Genomic DNA, 18,735 nt, shown 5'->3' on the forward strand with positions numbered 1-18,735 from the left:
AAATTTTATTAACGATAAATGTCTTTAAATAATTTAAAAATGCGACAAAAATATTCAACAGTAAATATATATTTTCAAAAGGAAAAACTACCATTTGTATCCATGAATTTTGCGAATGCTGACAAAAGTACCCATCAAATAAGAAAACTAACATTGTACCCATAAAAGATGGGTTCCGTGTGACAATAGTACCCAAACCGTGATTTTTTGTTGACTTTTTAATAAAATTTCTAAATTACCCCTTTTATCTTCTTCCTCAAATTCCAAATTTCACAACCCTCATCATTCGAATTTTCATCATACCAGTTGCAAACCATGTCTCCCTCCACATCCTTTCTCTTTCCTTGCCGCTGAAGAACCCCAAAGCCTAGGAATCCCAAAGCATGTTGAGCACTCATTTGGCGGTGCCAAACCAGAAGAAGTACTAAAATGACCCCAACCGCGAGAAACAAACGGAGGTGTCATAGACAGCAGTCAGCATCCACCTACTATTCTTACTCCCCTTATTACTACTACTACTTTCACCAACTTCACTCTGCAAAACGACGTCGTAGCTTGCCGAACGCTTCATCCCACCACTACCACCACTACACTTATGATTGGCTTCCAGAATCTGCTTCCTCAATTTCTCAGGCAACCTCAAAGTGAACCTCTCCAAGCTCTTCCCCGATTCCACAAGAGAGTGACCCGTAGAGTGCGACCTCACCAACAACTCAAAAGCTCTCACCTTTGAGGTCCCATTACACTTCCCAACAACCCCATCAACTCCCTCACCAACCCCACCTTCGTTCCCATCACAAGAAACCTCACCCATTCAGCCCATTCTTCGAGACATTTCATCGAACACATGGTTGGCACTTCCCTCTAACTCCTGAATCTCAACCTTGAACCCATGTTTTCCGACTTCATCTTGGCCCTGCAGACAGGACAAGTCATGTGCGAGGCGAGTCACGCGTCGATGCACTCGGGGTGAAACACGTGACTGCACTTGGGCAAAAGTCTAAGCGTGTCTATGTCCTTGAACTCGCTCAAGCACACAGCGCACTGAAGCGACGCACTGTGATCCATTTTGAGGTGCTTCACGGTGGAATAAACCATAATATTTGAACAATAACCTCAGATAATTAATAATCCACAGTTTTTAATTTTTTTAATTTTTTGGTGGCTGACAGCAGCAGAGGAAGACGAAGGATGAAGGTTGTGAAATTTAGAATTTGAGGAAGAAGATAAAAGGGATAATTTGAGAATTTTATTAAAAAGTCAACGAAAAATTACGATTTGGGTACTATTGTCACACGGAATCCATCTTTTATGGGTACAACGTTAGTTTTTTTGTTTGATGGGTACTTTTGTCAACGTTCGCAAAATTTATAGGTACAAATGGTAGTTTTTCCTTTTCAAAAAAATGTCTTAGAGATTGAATTTTGATATGATTTTTTGTAAGCATAATTAAAAAAAAATGAGATATTATTATTCTTAAAATTTCGTGTTTTTTTGTGATTTTTTAAAAGTATTATTATTTGTTAACAAAAAAAATCACAAAACAATATATACTTAACAAAAAATTACCAAATTTTAAAGATAATAATATTTCATTTTTTTTAATCATAATTGCAAAATATTGCATCAAAATTTAATCTCTAATGTATTTTTTGAGAAATATATATTTACTGTTGGATATTTTTGTTGTGTTTTAAATTAATTGAAGACATTTTTGTCGATATTTCAATAATTTGGAGATATTTTTGGTGGTTAATCCTATTATTATTATTATTATTATATATATACACATAGGTTTTGGGCTTTTTTTAGGAAACAAAAATAATTATTCTGAAGAAATGAAAAGACAAGTCAAAAGGTTAGAACTTAGAAGGAAAGGGAAAAGGAAAAGGAAAAAAGGAAAATGGTACTCGTGATTAATGGGTATGATTGCTAAAAAATAATAGGTTTTGCTTGTCTTGAGGGGCAATTGGTACGTTGGGAAAATTATAAACATTATCTCACCACTAACCTACATTTATTAAATTAAATCACACGTATGTGCTTGCGGATAACTTAAAAATTAGAAATAATAGTATTTAGACAAGAGTTTAATTTTGATGTTGATAATGTAAAATATTTTATATTATTGTATAATTATATTAATTCTTTTAAATAATAAAATTAATATAAAAAATAATTATTTTTATTAATATAATATTACGTAATTAAATATATGTATAAAATTACTTTACATTAATAATACATTAAAATTAAATTCTTTGAACAATTGAAACTATAACATTAATACAACTCTTGTACTCTTATTTTTATAAAATTCAAAAATTTCAACGTAATAAAATTATTTTAGAAGCGAAAACTTCTGACTCTCTCTTAAATTTTTAAGTTTTAACATGTTATAGATATTATTAAAATTTTTATTACCACGAGTACTATATTATTTGAAATTTTAATGTAATAGTCTTCTTTAATTATTAGTTAACTAATTTATATTTAGCCAATGAGTAATAGCTCAAATGACATAGACTCCTCATACTCAATTAAGAGGTTACGGGTTTGAGTCTCCTATCTTTCCAAATTTCGAGTCTCCTATATTTGGTAAAAAAAGAAAAAACTAATTTATATTTATGTGGATTTTTAGTCTTATCTTTTGTAGTTTTAAATGATTAAATCATTTCTCAAATAGTATTATAGATTGTGTGGCTAAAGCAGCTGCTTGTGGCGTGAACATTCATTTGAATTTAAGTCAATCATAAAATAAACTTTAACATATAATAAATTTAAATATAAATCTAGCCAATTAATTTAATTTTTTCTCTATTTTTTTTTCTCTTTAGTCACCAAAAAAACGGTTAAACCATTTCTCAAAAATTCAAATAAAAAAATTCTACACATGTTAAAAAAACTTCAAATTTTGCAAATAATATGGTGATCTAGAAAAATAATAAATAAATAGTGTTGTACGCTTAATTTCACAAAGAGTCTTTAAGTAATAATCTACATAAATTATTATTAATCAATTCTTTCATTTATTGTTTAAATTGTTATATGAAGTTTTTTGATTTGATTAGCAATTTATACAAAATAGTTTTAATAATTTGTCAATACATACTAATTAAAGTATTAAAGTTTTCAAAATAATTAGAAACATTTTTTTTCTGCAAAAAATGATAATAATAAATTTATCCAAAAAAAATAAGAGGAGTCTTATAATCTTAGATACAAGATTTCACTTTTTAATTAAGGGTTTTTTACTTAAATAAATTAAATGCATTTCAAAATTACTCAATTTCCCTGAATCAGATTCTGCAACGTGATTATCCTTTTTGTATTATTATATAAATCGTCCCAGGGTGCAAAGGATTATATTAAACGTAAATCATCTCACCCTAGGACGATTAATGAATGAATTTGTGATGCAAAATAAGAGTAAATTGTGGCAGGGCTTCTTGGGTTAGTAGTTGAGCATAAATCGTCCCAGGGTAGTAGGTTTTACGAGTTAATGGGCTAAACCAAACTGGGCTGCCACGATTTACTTGTTTTTTCAGACCCTCAGGACCCTGGGACGATTTATGTGTTACTATGTAACACTCAAAGGGCTGGGACGATTTATGGCCAAGTGATAACCCTAAGGACTCAACCACGAGTCATCTTTGTTGTTGCTGCGGCGTAAAGGGTTGAGGGAGGTATTGGAGCCACCATTGTTGACCGGAGAGAGTTTGGGCGGAGAAGTGGTTTTGGGTGTGGGACCAGCCGGTGGCGGAGGTGCAACTGGTGGTGGGCAGAGGCGTCTGAGTGGCACCGGGGGTGGTGGCAGCGGGCCGCAGGTGGTCGGCAGGAGGAGTTGGGGGATCTCTCCGGCGGTGGTAATGGCCGCGAACCAAGGAGATATGTACCGCCTGAACGGCGTTGCGCATGTTGCCGGATTTATCGATCAAGAGGTAATCTTATAAATTTTGTAATGGTTTTAAATTTTGGATGATATTAGTATGTTGGATGATATTGTATAGGGTGAATATGCATCTTAGAATATTTTTTTATTAAGACGTTGCCGGATATCATGTATAGTGATTTAGTTAGTTTTTGGTTTAGTATAAGATGTTAGAAATCAGTGGTCTTAAAAGATCATGGAATTCACTCATCATAGGGTGATGGTTCTGACGGTAGTGAGGAAAAACTTCCATGAATCCGTGTTTTCGCCTTCAACTAACCCGAAAGCCACTGGAAGAATGTTCGAGTTTCCATCTTGGGCAATAGCCATTAGCAGAGTGCCGCCATACTTCCCATACAAATGGGTCCCATCAATGGATATAAGTGGCTTGCAATACTTAAATGCCTCAATGCATGGAGGAAACGTCCAAAATAGTCGATGAAAGAAAACCGTTGACGCATCAACGGTATTACCTATCCTCACTGGCGAAGTACGCAAAAGCGCAATCGTACCTGGCATATACAACTGAACCCCCATGATCCACCGTGGTATGTGGTTATAAGACTCCTCCCAATCTCCATATATCTGCGCAATTGCCTTCTGCTTGCCCATCCAAACCTTCCTGTAGCTTGGCTTGAACCCAAACTTCGATGACACCGCATTCTGTAACACCTTAACCGACACCGATGCATCAGCCATCACCAATGATAAAATCGAGGCACATATGACATGGTAATCGAGCTGCCTGTGATCCATTGATATCTCCGTTGCTAGACACGTGTGTGGTCCATTGTACTTTCTAACTTCCCAGTAGCCTTTTCTCTGTCTCATAGTGACACGGATCAGCCAATTACAACTATTCCCGAACTGGACACACTTCCCATGATACTTCAACTGGTCGGACTCAAACACTTTATACTCGACTCCCCGCCGAATATTATAACTCTTTATTGTCAGTACAGCTTCCTCTTTTGTTTCAAACCTTTGCCCAACCTCAAACTCGTCCGTGCCAATCACACTAGGCCTTTCTCCGTGAATCACCGGGTGATGCTGATCTAAGTTTGCGGCCGGGTTCATTGCTTCAAGGTTCAATGTGGTAAAGTGTCGAGGGTACTGCTGCGTTCCACTGCTACCATGGGTTTGAGCTCCCACGGCAACTGCGGTGTCATCGTCAGCGTCGCTCTCGTCACCAATAATTGGTGGCTCTGAATCTGACCCATCATCACCTATAGCCTCCACAAACGGATCTCTCTCTCTTACCTCCATGAATGCGGGTGCACCGTCCACTACAGGATCAGCTCCCATCGCAGTTGCAAGCTGGCCGAAGCTACGCCCATCACCCAAGTCATCACCCGAGACAGGCAAATCAGCAGCAAAAGATGGGGACAAAACAAGTGGAGTCGCCGGTTGCCTTGTTGGAACGGCGGTGGAAGTTCCTTCTATGATGCCAGTGGGCAGATTCGGAGCAGTCCCCCCGCTACTGCCCTCCACGTCAACCATTCTGACAAACAACTCCAGCGCGCCTAAGTCGGGAAATTTTGATTGACTATGAAATATAACTCGCATGTCGTCATCACCCAACATCGCGTACTTCCCAAACTTAACATAACCTGGCTTCAACGATATCGGAATACGAAAAAATAATTGCTTCACGCGCTTCTTGCCACAATTTCCAGCCTTCTCTAATATACTACTGTGCAGATCCATCAACGTCGTCGACGGAGTAATAAACACACCTATCTGCTTTTTGCTAGAAAAAGTTACACCCTCACTTGTGTTTTCATCTATTTTTCCCCGGTGATGCACTAACAAGAAAATACTCTCTGCCATCTCTCACAACCTCAACATATGTTTTGTGTGGCTCGTCTGTTTGAAACTCGTTTATTTATAGAGTTTCTGGCTGCATAAATCGTGGTTGAGTCCTTAGGGTTATCACTTGGCCATAAATCGTCCCAGGGTCCTGAAGGTCTGAAAAAACAAGTAAATCGTGGCAGCCCAGTTTGGTTTAGCCCATTAACTCGTAAAACCTACTACCCTGGGACGATTTATGCTCAACTACTAACCCAAGAAGCCCTACCACGATTTACTCTTATTTTGCATCACAAATTCATTCATTAATCGTCCTAGGGTGAGATGATTTACGTTTAATATAATCCTTTGCACCCTGGGACGATTTATATAATAATACAAAAAGAATAATCACGTTGCAGAATCTGATTCAGGGGAATTGAGTAATTTTGAAATGCATTTAATTTATTTAAGTAAAAAACCCTTTAATTAATTAAATTCTAAATAAGTGTTTCTTTTGTTGTTCAATTTCATTTTTCAAATTAGGGTTTAAATAGGAAAAAAAAGAGGGTAACTGAGTGGTTAAGGTATAATCTTGTTGGTCTCACCCTTCTCCCGCTCTCACCGAATCTTTGTTCATTCATTCATTGCTTTGCTTTGCTGTTCTAATCTTTTCTCTTTCTTCTGCTAAACCCTACCCTCTCTACTGCCACCATTTTCGTTCTGCTTCTTACACTCTAATGCTACTTCCCAACATTCCCCCCTTTTCCTCTCCGCTTTTTCACCTTTGAAAGTTCCAACGTTGTACCTGTTCCCGCCCCAGGATTCACGCCACCAACAAGTAAGTAACTTTCTGTTGTTGCAGTCGACAATTTTGTCTTCATCCCCCTTTTTTTTTGGGATTTTGAAGTTCACTTTGAATATTCAATTTGCATTTCAGCTCCTAATTGAACTGCATCTCAAGCTTGAATTTTTACGTTCTCCTTTCGCATTTCAGCTTCTGGGTCAGTTCTTTTTGTTTTCCCTGGAAAAAAAAAACTGTTAGAAGATAGCATCAGTTATGGCGTTATTTTTGGCTACTGTATTTTTTTTTTTTTTTGGGAGTGAATATTGGAAATTTTGTAATTTTGGATTTTGAGGTCAGACCGCTTTTTTCCCCGTTTTTTCTATTTATTGCAATAGTGATGAGTATTTGTATTAGTTTGATTATGCAACTGTGTTTCCATGTTTGGTTGTGTTTGTTTTGACCTGAATGACTTTAAGCTGCTGATACTTGTTTATTAGGAAATAATTGATTGATGCTACTGATTTTGGGGGGTCAGACTTTGTTGCCAGCACTACCAAATCATGTGTTGCTTATAAATAAGTATCGCTATTGGAATTCATATATATTTTTATTGTGTTTCTAACTTTTTGCAGTTTACCGGGTTTGACTTATCTGAATGACACTAAGCTGCTGATACTTGTTTATGCGGAAGCAAGTGATGGTGGAGAGTTTAGCTGTTATGGATGGCTGTGAGTGCCCAGGTGATAATGGTAAGGAAAATGGAGGTAGTGAAAATGGTATAGAAAATGAGAGTTTAGGTGATCATATACTCGAGGAAATGGAATCCTTCTGGTTGGATATCGATGAGAGGTTGACCATTTCTAGGATGGTGAGTGACTCTGTCATAAAGGGCATGGTTAATGCCATAGAGCAGCAGGCAGCTGAGAAAATTGCGCAGAAAGAACTGGAGGTGGTTGAGCTAAAGAAAATGCTTCATAATGGCCATGTGGGTCCTGATGAAACTAAAACATTGTGCTCTTTGGCACCTTATCTTCATGATCCTGGTGATGCCGGCGCATATAATCTTTCAAATGGTGTTGTTGCGGAATCCATGGACACTCTTCAAATTTCAGTGGATGAGAAATTAAATCAGCTCAAGAAAGAAATGAATAAAATAAGATGCTCTGGTTCCATGAGAAGAATTGGTTCAGGAGCCGACATTGTGGGTTTAGGTGGTATTTTGGACGAGAGTGTACCAGAAAGATGGATTTATGTTGATAAAATTTTTGAGAGTCTAAGAGATACTCTTGACGGTTTCTGCTTAAGAATGCAATTCATTGATCAGTTATCAATGGCGTCTCTTTCTGAATGGCAGCAGGAGCAGGAGTTTCGGTCAGAGGTTGAAAGGATGGTAATCAGCAATTGTATTATGGGTCTGCAGCAGGATTTTCAACATAAACTGTTGGACCTTTATGACTTAGAAAGTAGAAATTGTTTTAGCCAACACAAAGATATCTCTAATTTGCGCCAGGAATTGAATTCAATTTTTAAAATACTATCTGCTTCTGAAACCGGGCTTCTTATTTCCCATGGTTCCCTTGAGAACGGGGAGGAATGGTGTGTTAATAAGAGGGCTGATCATTTCCACTGGAAGATTGCAACAAATCATTCATCACCGTCAACTTTGGAAGAAAATGGCAAACATGAGGACCCAAAGGAGAGCGACGCTGAGCACTTGGATCCTACCATATTACGGCACTTGAATAGAGATGAGTTGATTACCCATGTTAATTCTGAGATAACGAAGATGAAAAGAGACCATGAATCTCAAGTGCAAGAGATGACTGAAGAAAACTTTCGCCTTAGGCGGGAATTGTTGAATTTGAAAGGAGGTTCTTCTTTATCATTGAAGAAGGACAAAGACTTTGATTTGTTGAAGAAAAAAATCCCTAATGTCATCTCAAAATTGGATGAAATCCTTGTTGGAAATGAAAAAATGCATCAACTCACCGAAAGCTTTGAATCTCTTGGCATTCTGAAGGATAGATTGGATACCTTAGACTTGGAGAATCGTCAACTGAAGGACATGCTGACAGATAAGGAAAAGGAAGTCAAGAATCTTTCTTCTCAGCTTTCTGCAGCTCTGGAGAAATTGTCACAACAGCATCTGGCTGAGAAAAAAATGTCACAAACTATTCAGAAGCTCGAGGATGATATAGTGGATGCAAATGCCGGAGTTTCAATTATTCAAGATATATATAAATCTCTCTTTGATGGTATTGCGAGTGGTTTCAGATGCATCACTGAGGAGTTACATCCGAAGAACATTATCATGGAAGAAATATATGAAATAATGTTAAAAGAAGTTGCTTACAATGCTCACGCTTCTAGTAGGTTTGAAATTGAGGATGCAGATATGGAGTCAACTATGGTGCAAGGACTATTGGATATTAATCATATTATATTTAGAGAATCTTTGGTGGATGCAGAAAGAGCATTAAAATTGGAAGCTGGTGAGAAAGAGGAACTAAAACAAGGAATGCTTATGTTGACATCAAAAGTGGAAGAGAAGGAGAAATCAGCACAGGAGGCAGCATATGCATTGACACAAGAGAAGCAAAATATGGAGTTGGTCACTGACCAGCTTAAGATTTTGAGAGATGAGACAGCTCGGCAACAGAAAACAATTGCAGAGAACAATAAAGAGCTGAGTGTCACTAAGGGTCACCTGGATGCAGCATCCAAGGAAATTGAACTATACAAGAAGCAAATATGCAAGTTACATGAGAATCATGAACAGATCATGAATGAGCACAGAGAAAGTGATGAAGAAAGAAGGGTGCTTCGCCTTGTTACGAAAGACCAACAAGATGCACTAACACTTATTCAGGCTAAAGAAAGGGAGACAAGGAGGCAAATGGAATCAACCATTCATCTCGTTCATAAGTTGTCCTCAGAGATTACTGCTTTTGAAGCTAGAGTAAATGGTGATATTTCTAGAAGTTGTTTGAGGTAATAAATGTTTTAATTCTTTTCTAGTTTAGTGTTACATGAATTCCTGATAAACTGTATTATTGTTGCTTCTCTCTTTTAAGCAATTTTATCTAGTCTTGTGTAAACAAGGAAGTATTTATGCTTATGCATGCTTGCGAGTTTATTTGGCATGCATGTCAAATAATTCAGAATTTGATGTTTATTAATAAAACTTTTCTGGCTTTGTCAGCCAAACACAAATTGCACTTATGTCGGTTTGTGAAAAGATGTGTATTTTTTTTCTTGATAAAAGAGATGTGTATTATATATTCGCTTCTTGGCTCTATAAATTCTAGAAAATTATCTTTATCCAAAAAACAGGTACAAAAATATCTTTGTTCTTTCATGGATATCTCATAGATTTGCCCCTTTTTCATGTAATTTGATTCAATTAATTGACAGAAACAAATTAATTGAAGTCATGTATGAATTTAGCTTTATTATTATTTTTTAAGTTAAAGTGGGAACTTCATGATTTTCTTTATTGAAGATTTCTTATCCTCCAATCTTTTTACATCTCTCTTCTGCTTTATCTAATACGTCTTTTATCCAATTAATTTTGAAAGAGTTCCATTTATAACTCCTGTTGATTATTGCCGGAATATAAAGTCATATTTTTAACTTCTTTTCAGGCTTGATAACATGAGTTCAGAGTTCTCACGCCTAAAAAACAAAGCCAACATACTTAAAACTGTGGGTTTTGTGTACAAGAGAAGGCTAGAAACAACTAACTCTAATCTTGCAAAGGCTGAAGCAGAGGTAATAAACCGAAACACTGTATCTGTAACATGCGTGTCTGAATCTTCCTTGCTTCTCATAACATATTGTATCTCTCATGCTTGTTAATAACCTTCGATACTATTACTAGTCATGGCTGCTTTTTGTTTGTTGGGTGGTAATGGTGTGGGGTCACATGTTTAATATCAATATTAAAATCTAACATCATTTTCATAAATATTTGTTTTAAGTATTTTTATTTCTTGTCGTTATTGCTAACTAAACCTTAGTATGTTTGACCCATTAGCCTCACACATTGAACATCTGGAGTTTCAGGTTGATCTTTTGGGGGATGAGGTTGATACTCTTCTTCGCCTCCTTGAACAGATATGCATTGCTCTTGATCATTATTTGCCCATATTGAAGCATTACCCAGGGGTAAGAATCCTTCCCTTTCTGCAGCACATCTTTATGATGTTTGTGCGCAAGTGGTGTATAATGCCAATAGATGTGAGATTGTTATAACGGCTATTTATCTTTTAATATCTTCTGTTTGTGGAAGTGTAGATTCATCCCATTCTTTATGTTTTTTATAATTTTTTTTAATGTTCTGTTTACTGCAAGAGAAGGTTGTGTTTATTGGGATTGCTAGCTGATTCAACAGAAAACAATTTTCTGATAGAATATTTTTTATTTCATACCCCCCCCCCTTTTTTTTTCTTTGTTGCTCATTATAGAGAACCTCAATTCGGCTAAAACACTTAATAAGACTTTATAGTAGTACACTACAAAGTAGAGCTATGTGCAACCAGCTTACTAATTCTAAACCAACAATTGATTAATAATTCTCAATTCTGTTTGATTAGATAACTACTGATGAAACTCCATGTGAAGTTTTTGCTGCCCAATCAATCTTTTGTTGAAATGTAACTTTATAGCAGCACAGGGGGTTGCAGCTTTCTTTTTGCGCGTGTGCATCTATTTATGAAACTTCATAATTGAGCATTGATTTTGCAGATTCTTGAGACTCTGGAGCTTGTAAGAAGAGAACTGAATCAACAGATAAGAAAACGTGTTTGAGGTGGGCCAGGTAAATTGAGGCAAACTGTATCATTCTATCATTACTAGTGAAATTATAGTGATTGACCTTTGGATGTGTAAAATCACAAGAAATCGTTGGGAAGCATGGTCGTGACTGTTAATTTATTCATTATTTCCATCTTTGGATCAGCTTCATATATATAGGGATGTAGGGATGATAGTTTGTTTTGGTAGTTGCATTTTCTTTTTCATGTCATTCTTGACAATCCATGGAATTGAATTCACTCAAAATTTGGAATTCAATTTGTTGATTTGGAACTAATTTTTCGTATGGAATTGAAATCCAAGTTGAATTCAAGTATCTTTGAAGTCCCAAAAGGCAAAATATTCGAAATAAAGGATTCTATTCATTCAGTTCAGTTGCATTTCAAACCACGGAATTGAATTCATTCAGTAACATTGCTTGTTTATACCAAACTCAAGAATTCAATTCTGTCATGTATGTTGTCACGTTAATGCAGTGTGTATAAATTCTCTTGGTCCATGATATTTTCTTTTAAATTACAATTCTTGAGGTGTAGCACTTGCAAACTAACCCATTTCTTATGGTTACATTTTTTGATGGATACAGGTACCAAAGTTGTATAGTTTGTTCACAAGAAGTTTACAAAGCAGGATTTTTGGTTCTCCTAAATGGAAAAAAGGGAAATGAGAAATGCTTTTTGACCCCAAAATCAGCCACTAAAATTAGCCACTAAAATCAGCCACCAATGTATTGTGTATAAATACATGTATGGTTTAATTTATTTTCAATGTGTATTTGTATTTCAACATGTATTTTATACTAGTGGCTGATTTTGGTGTACACGTAGCATAACCCGAAGGAAATTCAGCAACAGAAAAGATTCCACAACACAAACCTTTGTTTTTGCCATACACACTGATGCTATATATTTTGGTCTAGGAGACATGATAGGTTCCACTGCTCGTAGTAACAACAAATTAGTCTTCTCTTTCTGTGATCATAGTTTGTTAATGGCATTCTGTACATGTTCTTATGGTAGAATAGATGTGATATGTGAATTATTAGATGGTTTATAGATAATTTTACAATTACTAGAATTAATTTCTGTGTTTAACATTCTATTAATTTCTTGAGCTAACCACTTTTGCAAAGTGGGGGAATGATTTATATGTACCAAGTTTAACTTGATGCATGATATACCAGAATAATCCAATGGTATATTTAAAGTAAATCTACACCATTGGATTATTTTAGTGCATATATACTAAATTTATTTTAGTGCATCATAGCATTGTTTGGCCAAATGATTGATGTGCTTGTAGCTTTATGATGATCTGTGATTGTGAATCTGTCATTTGTGCTGCATGCAAAGATATCTGGTTTGATATTTAATCTTGAATTCGTGATTTGATTAATTTTCACAATTTTTTTTTAAATCTCCTACTTCAGTTCGATTTTATTGTTATTGTTTCATATGGTGACTTAAATCCAGTCAAGTTGTTTAAGATTCAAGTGATGTGTCTCTCATTTCTATTGTAAAATCTGGAAAACAATTTTTTTTATTATATATTCATATTATTATGTTGTCTTTGTAACATTTCCTTTGTAAGTAATCTATCAAATCAAATATTAAAAGATTTGAACTCAAGATGATATTCATGTCATTTTTACATGAAAAGATTGTTATCAGTTTCGGAGTTAGGGGACTAATAAAGATGGGGAATTAAAGTGACATTTCAAAAAAGTTTAGACAGACTATTTTACACTTTTTACTTGAAAGAAGCAATGTAGTAGCAAGGACAAAATTGAATACCAATTATTAATAGAAAAGTAAAATTAAATATTAAAACATTGAAGTTAGTATTGAAATGTTGAGAATATAATTGAAAAAAACTTGCTAAACGTTAAGGGATTTTTGTGTACTTTTTACCATAAAATGGAAATACTACAGTAGTTTTGAGAAATGGTTAGATGCATGGATTACTTCCTATACTTTATATAATAAATAATAAATAATGTACCATGGCATATGTTACGCCCAAGGTTAAATGAATGGAACGGTTCAACCACCGATACTGTTGCCATTATTCACAAAAAGACGGAAAAGACCCTCTCTCGTCATAGGGATGGGTAGGGGTACTCTTTTGGTACGGAATTAGGATAAGACAAAAGGTACATGCATTTTCTACAAAGATTGAAAGGGCAGGGGCAATTTCGGAATGGAATTAGAATAATTGCTGTGCCCATCACCTGCCGGACAAACCCATGTGACCCACCTCACGTATGGATATTACCCCATTACCCCCCATGGCCCATGCATTGACCCCATCCCTATGTATTCATTCTCTCTCTTCCAAGTGTAAACGTTTCTCTCACTCTTCACTCTTCTCATCCAATATTAAATGGTAGGGTAAAAATAAAATATGTTATTTTTAGAAGTTTGCAATTTTTTTTAAATATCTCTAACTTTTAGTTATATTTAATTTTGTTTTAATATTTTTAATTTATATTAAAATTATTCTTGAACATTAATTTTATATAAAATATCAGCAACAAAATTAAAATTTTTTAAAATATAAATTTAACCTAAATTAAAAACTTTAGTAATCAAATTAAACTAAATTAAATATTAAAAATATTTTAAAAAATACAAATATTAAGAATACAAAATATATTTTATCCTAAATGATTAATTATGTACTCCACAAATTCTAATGATATCTTCTTTTCTTTTATTTTTCTTTTTTCTAATATGTAACTAGCCTAATTTGTATAAATATAAATTTTAATTTATGTATGGGTTGAACACAATATAAACTAAAATAAAATTATAATGTTAGAAAAGATAAGATGTCATCATGATTTTTGAGTATCCAAACCTAGCTTTATGTATACTAATCACTATTTTAACTATTAGTTTTAAACATAAAGAAAAGTTTTTTTTAAATTAAGTTAATAAAGATGATAAGAATAGTATAAGTACATATGCATTAATTAATTATTATAAATACTTTATAGATATTACCATTCCAATAAGACTAGTATATTAAAATTCAAGTACATGTTTCTATGTCTATAGATAAAAACATTCCTAATTTTTTTGTTTGATAAATCTAATAATATTATGAGTAATTAAGAATTTTAGAGTATTGTTGTCAATTAATTTTATATGAGGGGATTTAATTATATTTATTAAAGTAACAGAGATGATTTCACAGGAATGTAAAACTTTTAAATATTATAATTAACTCATATGAAAATTAAATGATTGTAACATGCATTTTCCCCCTTGGTTTGTAACAAGCAATTTATTACCAATATGTAACCCTAAATCACAGGAACTACCTACTTGTAAATAACAGATTAGTTAAGAAAATATTATATATTTATATAAAATAATTAATAAAGCTTTCTTTTTAATTTTTAAAGCTCTTATTATTAATGAAGCTTTGAGACACAATCTATTGTAATTTGTATCATTTGAATGATTGAGTAATTAATAATTTAAATTTAAATATCTTTTTCATACACATCATCACACCGAAAGCAGGCAAATTTGTGAAACTGTTATCACTTGTAAAGTTGTAATGCGGCAGTTAGAAGCAGAAGGAAAAAGGAAAAAGAAAAAAAAGAAAAAGATACTAATTAAATAGTAATGTCAGATTCTTGGCTTCTTGTAAAAGGATACACATAACAAAAACCAAGCAATCAAGCATATATGAATTGAAACTTTTTGAGTTTTTTCCAATCTGTTTCCAACCACATCACACAACCTCCATGTTACCATTTCTTTGTTTGTTTATTGAAACAAAACCCTTTTTTGTGTAACAATCCCTGATTTTCTGGCAGTTTCTGTGGATTCTCCTTATCACTGCTTTGCAAAGTTGTTGTCTTGTTTCTTCTTCTTCTGCCATTTTTGATACCATTCACATTGGCATTGCCAATTCTCTTTCCTTCCTTTGGTATCTAACCATTTTTTCTCCAAGTTCAGATCTGTTGAGTTTGTTGTGTTTGTTGATTTGTCTCTCAGGTAAACAAAAGAAGCAGCTGAAGCGGTGTTTGTTGTTTAACTTCTCAACCTCTTTTGAAGTGTCATAGAATAAAGGGTACATTAACATAGTGCAGAATATTGTTTTGTTTGCCTTGTTAGCTTGTAAAGTCTTGTACTTTCATGAATGCATCTGCTTAATCTAGCTATGTCTATCTCTTGATGAGTGTTCTTCTGGCTTTTTGAACTTGTTTTCTTTTTTCTTACTCAAGATCTTGAAAAGAAAGGGTTTTTCTGTGATTTGGGAGTGTTAGGTTTCTGGGTCTGTATTTGTTTTGCTTCACCTTTGCAAAGTTTGAATTTTTTGTTAGAAGATAATTGAGAGGTACTGTTTGGGAAAAAGCCACAATGTGGAGGGTTCTTGGGGTAGGACACTCTTATTTACTGATTCTGATGGTGTTAGTCTCAGTGAGATTGAGCATTGTTGAGGCTCAAAAAAAGTCCGTTCTCATAAACTGTGGTTCAAACTCTTCTGTGAATGTGGATGGTAGAAGATGGGTTGGGGATATGAGCCCTAATAATAATGTCACTCTTAGTTCCCCTGGTGTTGCAGTATCCACCTCTCCATTTAGTGGAAGTTCTATCTATGATTCACTCTACAAAACAGCCAGGATTTTCACTGGTTCTTTGAATTACACAATCAAAGATCTTCAAGGGAACTATGTTCTTAGGTTCCATTTTTCCCCCTTTGTGGATGTTGAGGACTACAATGTGAATAAGTCCTCATTTAGTGTGGTGGCTAATAGTCTGAAACTACTCTCTGAGTTCAATGTTCCGGAGAAGATTTCGCAGTTGCAGAATTCGGGAAAGAATTCTAGTTCATTCTCCTTGATTAAGGAGTACCTTTTTGATATCAGTGCAGAGCTTGTGATTGAGTTTGTTTCAACTGGAAACTCCTTTGGATTTGTCAATGCCATTGAAGTTGTCCCAGTTGTGGATGAGCTCTTTGCCAGCTCAGTCAGAAAAGTTGGTGGTGGAAACCTGAATGTGACGGGACGTGGAATGGAGACTATGTATAGATTAAATGTTGGTGGTCCTGAGATTCAACCTGATCAAGATCCTGATCTTTGGAGAACTTGGGAAATGGATTCTGGCTATATGATCACACAAAATGCTGGCATAGGAATTAACAACAGTTCCAATATCACTTATGCTTCTGCAAATGATACTTCAGTAGCTCCTCTACTTGTATACGAAACTGCAAGGGCAATGTCAAACACAGAAGTCTTGGACAAGAGATTTAACATGTCCTGGAAATTCGAAGTGGATCCCGATTTTGATTATTTGGTCCGGCTACATTTCTGCGAGTTGGTTTATGATAAGGCGAACGAGAGGATTTTCAAGATCTACATAAACAACAGGACTGCTGCAGATAATGTTGATGTTTATGTTCAAGCAGGAGGGAAGAATAAAGCATATCACCTGGACTATTTCGACGCCATGTCTTTGAGCATTGATACATTATGGGTTCAACTAGGTCCTGATGCAGGTGCTGGTGCTGCGGGAACTGATGCTCTCTTGAATGGACTAGAGATCTTCAAGCTTAGTCGAAATGGGAATCTAGCCTATGTCGATAAACATGACTCAGCTGGCAATGCAGCAAGCAAATCAAAAGTTCTTTGGGTTGGAATTGGAGCAGGTCTAGCTTCTATTGCTGTAATTGCAGTTATAGTTATTCTTGTTTTCTGTTTCTGCAGAAGCCGGAAGAACAAATCAAGTGACACGAAAAACAATTCTCCTGGTTGGCGACCTTTGTTCCTTGTTGGGGCGGCTGTGAACAGCACCATGGCTGCGAAGGGATCATCAGGAAGTCAAAAAGCATATGGATCTGTGGTCTCAACAAGAGCTGGCAAGCACTTTACATTGGCTGAAATCATTGCTGCCACAAAAAATTTTGATGAGAGCTTGGTAATTGGAGTTGGAGGCTTTGGTAAGGTGTACAAGGGGGAGATTGATGGTGGTGTCCTTGCTGCGATCAAGCGATCCAACCCGCAATCTGAGCAAGGCTTGGCTGAATTTGAGACAGAAATTGAGATGCTCTCCAAACTCAGGCATAGGCATCTTGTGTCATTGATTGGTTTCTGTGAAGAAAAAAATGAAATGATTCTGGTTTATGAGTATATGTCCAATGGAACTCTTAGAAGCCACTTGTTTGGGAGTGATCTTCCCCCATTAACTTGGAAGCAACGTCTCGAGGTGTGCATTGGCGCTGCTAGGGGACTTCACTACCTACATACAGGAGCCGAGCGTGGTATAATTCACAGGGATGTCAAGACAACCAACATATTGCTGGATGAGAACTTTGTAGCCAAAATGGCCGATTTTGGTTTGTCGAAAGATGGACCGGCTTTGGACCATACTCATGTTAGTACAGCTGTGAAGGGAAGCTTTGGCTATCTAGACCCGGAGTACTTCAGGAGACAGCAGTTGACCGAGAAATCGGATGTGTACTCGTTTGGGGTTGTGTTGTTTGAAGTTGTTTGTGCTAGAGCTGTGATCAACCCAACCTTGCCTAAAGATCAGATCAATCTTGCAGAATGGGCAATGAGATGGCAAAGGCAAAGATCAATTGAAACAATCATTGATCCTCATCTCAGAGGAAACTATTGTCCCGAATCCTTGGCGAAGTTTGGGGAGATAGCCGAGAAATGTCTCGCGGACGATGGGAAGAGCAGGCCAACTATGGGGGAGGTGTTGTGGCACTTAGAATATGTGTTGCAGCTACATGAAGCTTGGTTGAACAGGGACAGTATTGTAACTTCCTTCTCAAGTAGCCAAGATTTGAGAGGTGCAAAAGATGGAGGACTAGAATTGGTGCATGAGTCTTCAAGTCAAGATGAAGAAAATGAATGAGGCCATAATCAATTGAGTTCATTGATTCTGAATGCTAGTAGTTCATTGAGACCATTGAAGAACCACTACCACAACTTTACATATTCTTTAAATTTGTTTTATTGAATGAAGTATTATTTCTCCCTCCCCCCAACTTTCATCATTTTTTTTTTAATTTTGCATCTGATTCTTGTATACATTGTAGTGGAATGGTTAAGTTATCAGCATTTTGTCTACAAAATGAAAATGGACATTTGTGATGTTCTTTATTGTTGTATTGACATGACAATCGATTATATAGTATTGGGATCTTTCATCTTTTCTCAAAAGCTTATCAGATTATCAGCATCAGCATCTTATGTAAGCAAAAAGCAGAGAAAACTGAAAAAAGTTACAATAGAATTTTTTTTTTGGTGACCCAATAGAAAGATTAAGATGCTAAAAATAGAATATCAGAAAATTGAAAAATTTGACAAAAACAATCAATCATCGACTACTGAATTTTGTTGACCCAAAGTTTGAAGCTAGGAAATAAGAATCACTTGTAAATTTTT

General features: G+C 35.4%; 2 protein-coding genes and 1 pseudogene across 3 annotated transcripts; 2 read left to right on the plus strand and 1 right to left on the minus strand.

Annotated features, from left to right (window-relative positions):
• Positions 1-291: 291 nt before the first annotated feature.
• On the minus strand, positions 292-1,173 carry LOC112740263 (E3 ubiquitin-protein ligase ATL31-like; annotated as a pseudogene).
• Positions 1,174-6,253: 5,080 nt separating this feature from the next.
• On the plus strand, positions 6,254-12,605 carry LOC112741467 (WPP domain-associated protein). Of its 2 annotated transcripts, XM_025790472.3 has the most exons (7): positions 6,298-6,560; positions 6,660-6,723; positions 7,139-9,497; positions 10,151-10,277; positions 10,572-10,673; positions 11,253-11,325; positions 11,908-12,605. In XM_025790472.3, the coding sequence occupies exons 3-6, from the start codon at positions 7,189-7,191 to the stop codon at positions 11,313-11,315; spliced, it is 2,601 nt and encodes an 866-aa protein (XP_025646257.1). In that variant the 5' UTR covers positions 6,298-6,560; positions 6,660-6,723; positions 7,139-7,188; the 3' UTR covers positions 11,316-11,325; positions 11,908-12,605. The 2 variants fall into 2 exon arrangements, with proteins under 2 accessions (XP_025646256.1, XP_025646257.1); XM_025790471.3 differs by lacking the exon at positions 6,660-6,723 and having other exon boundaries at positions 6,254-6,560.
• A 2,208-nt stretch (positions 12,606-14,813) lies between these two features.
• Positions 14,814-18,510, plus strand: LOC112741468 (probable receptor-like protein kinase At1g30570). Its single transcript, XM_025790473.3, has one exon. It carries the CDS (start codon positions 15,698-15,700, stop codon positions 18,200-18,202), a length of 2,505 nt encoding a protein of 834 aa, XP_025646258.1. The 5' UTR covers positions 14,814-15,697; the 3' UTR covers positions 18,203-18,510.
• Positions 18,511-18,735: the final 225 nt, after the last annotated feature.

The sequence above is a fragment of the Arachis hypogaea genome, chromosome 14 (genome assembly GCF_003086295.3).
Source record: "Arachis hypogaea cultivar Tifrunner chromosome 14, arahy.Tifrunner.gnm2.J5K5, whole genome shotgun sequence".
NCBI lineage: Eukaryota > Viridiplantae > Streptophyta > Magnoliopsida > Fabales > Fabaceae > Arachis > Arachis hypogaea.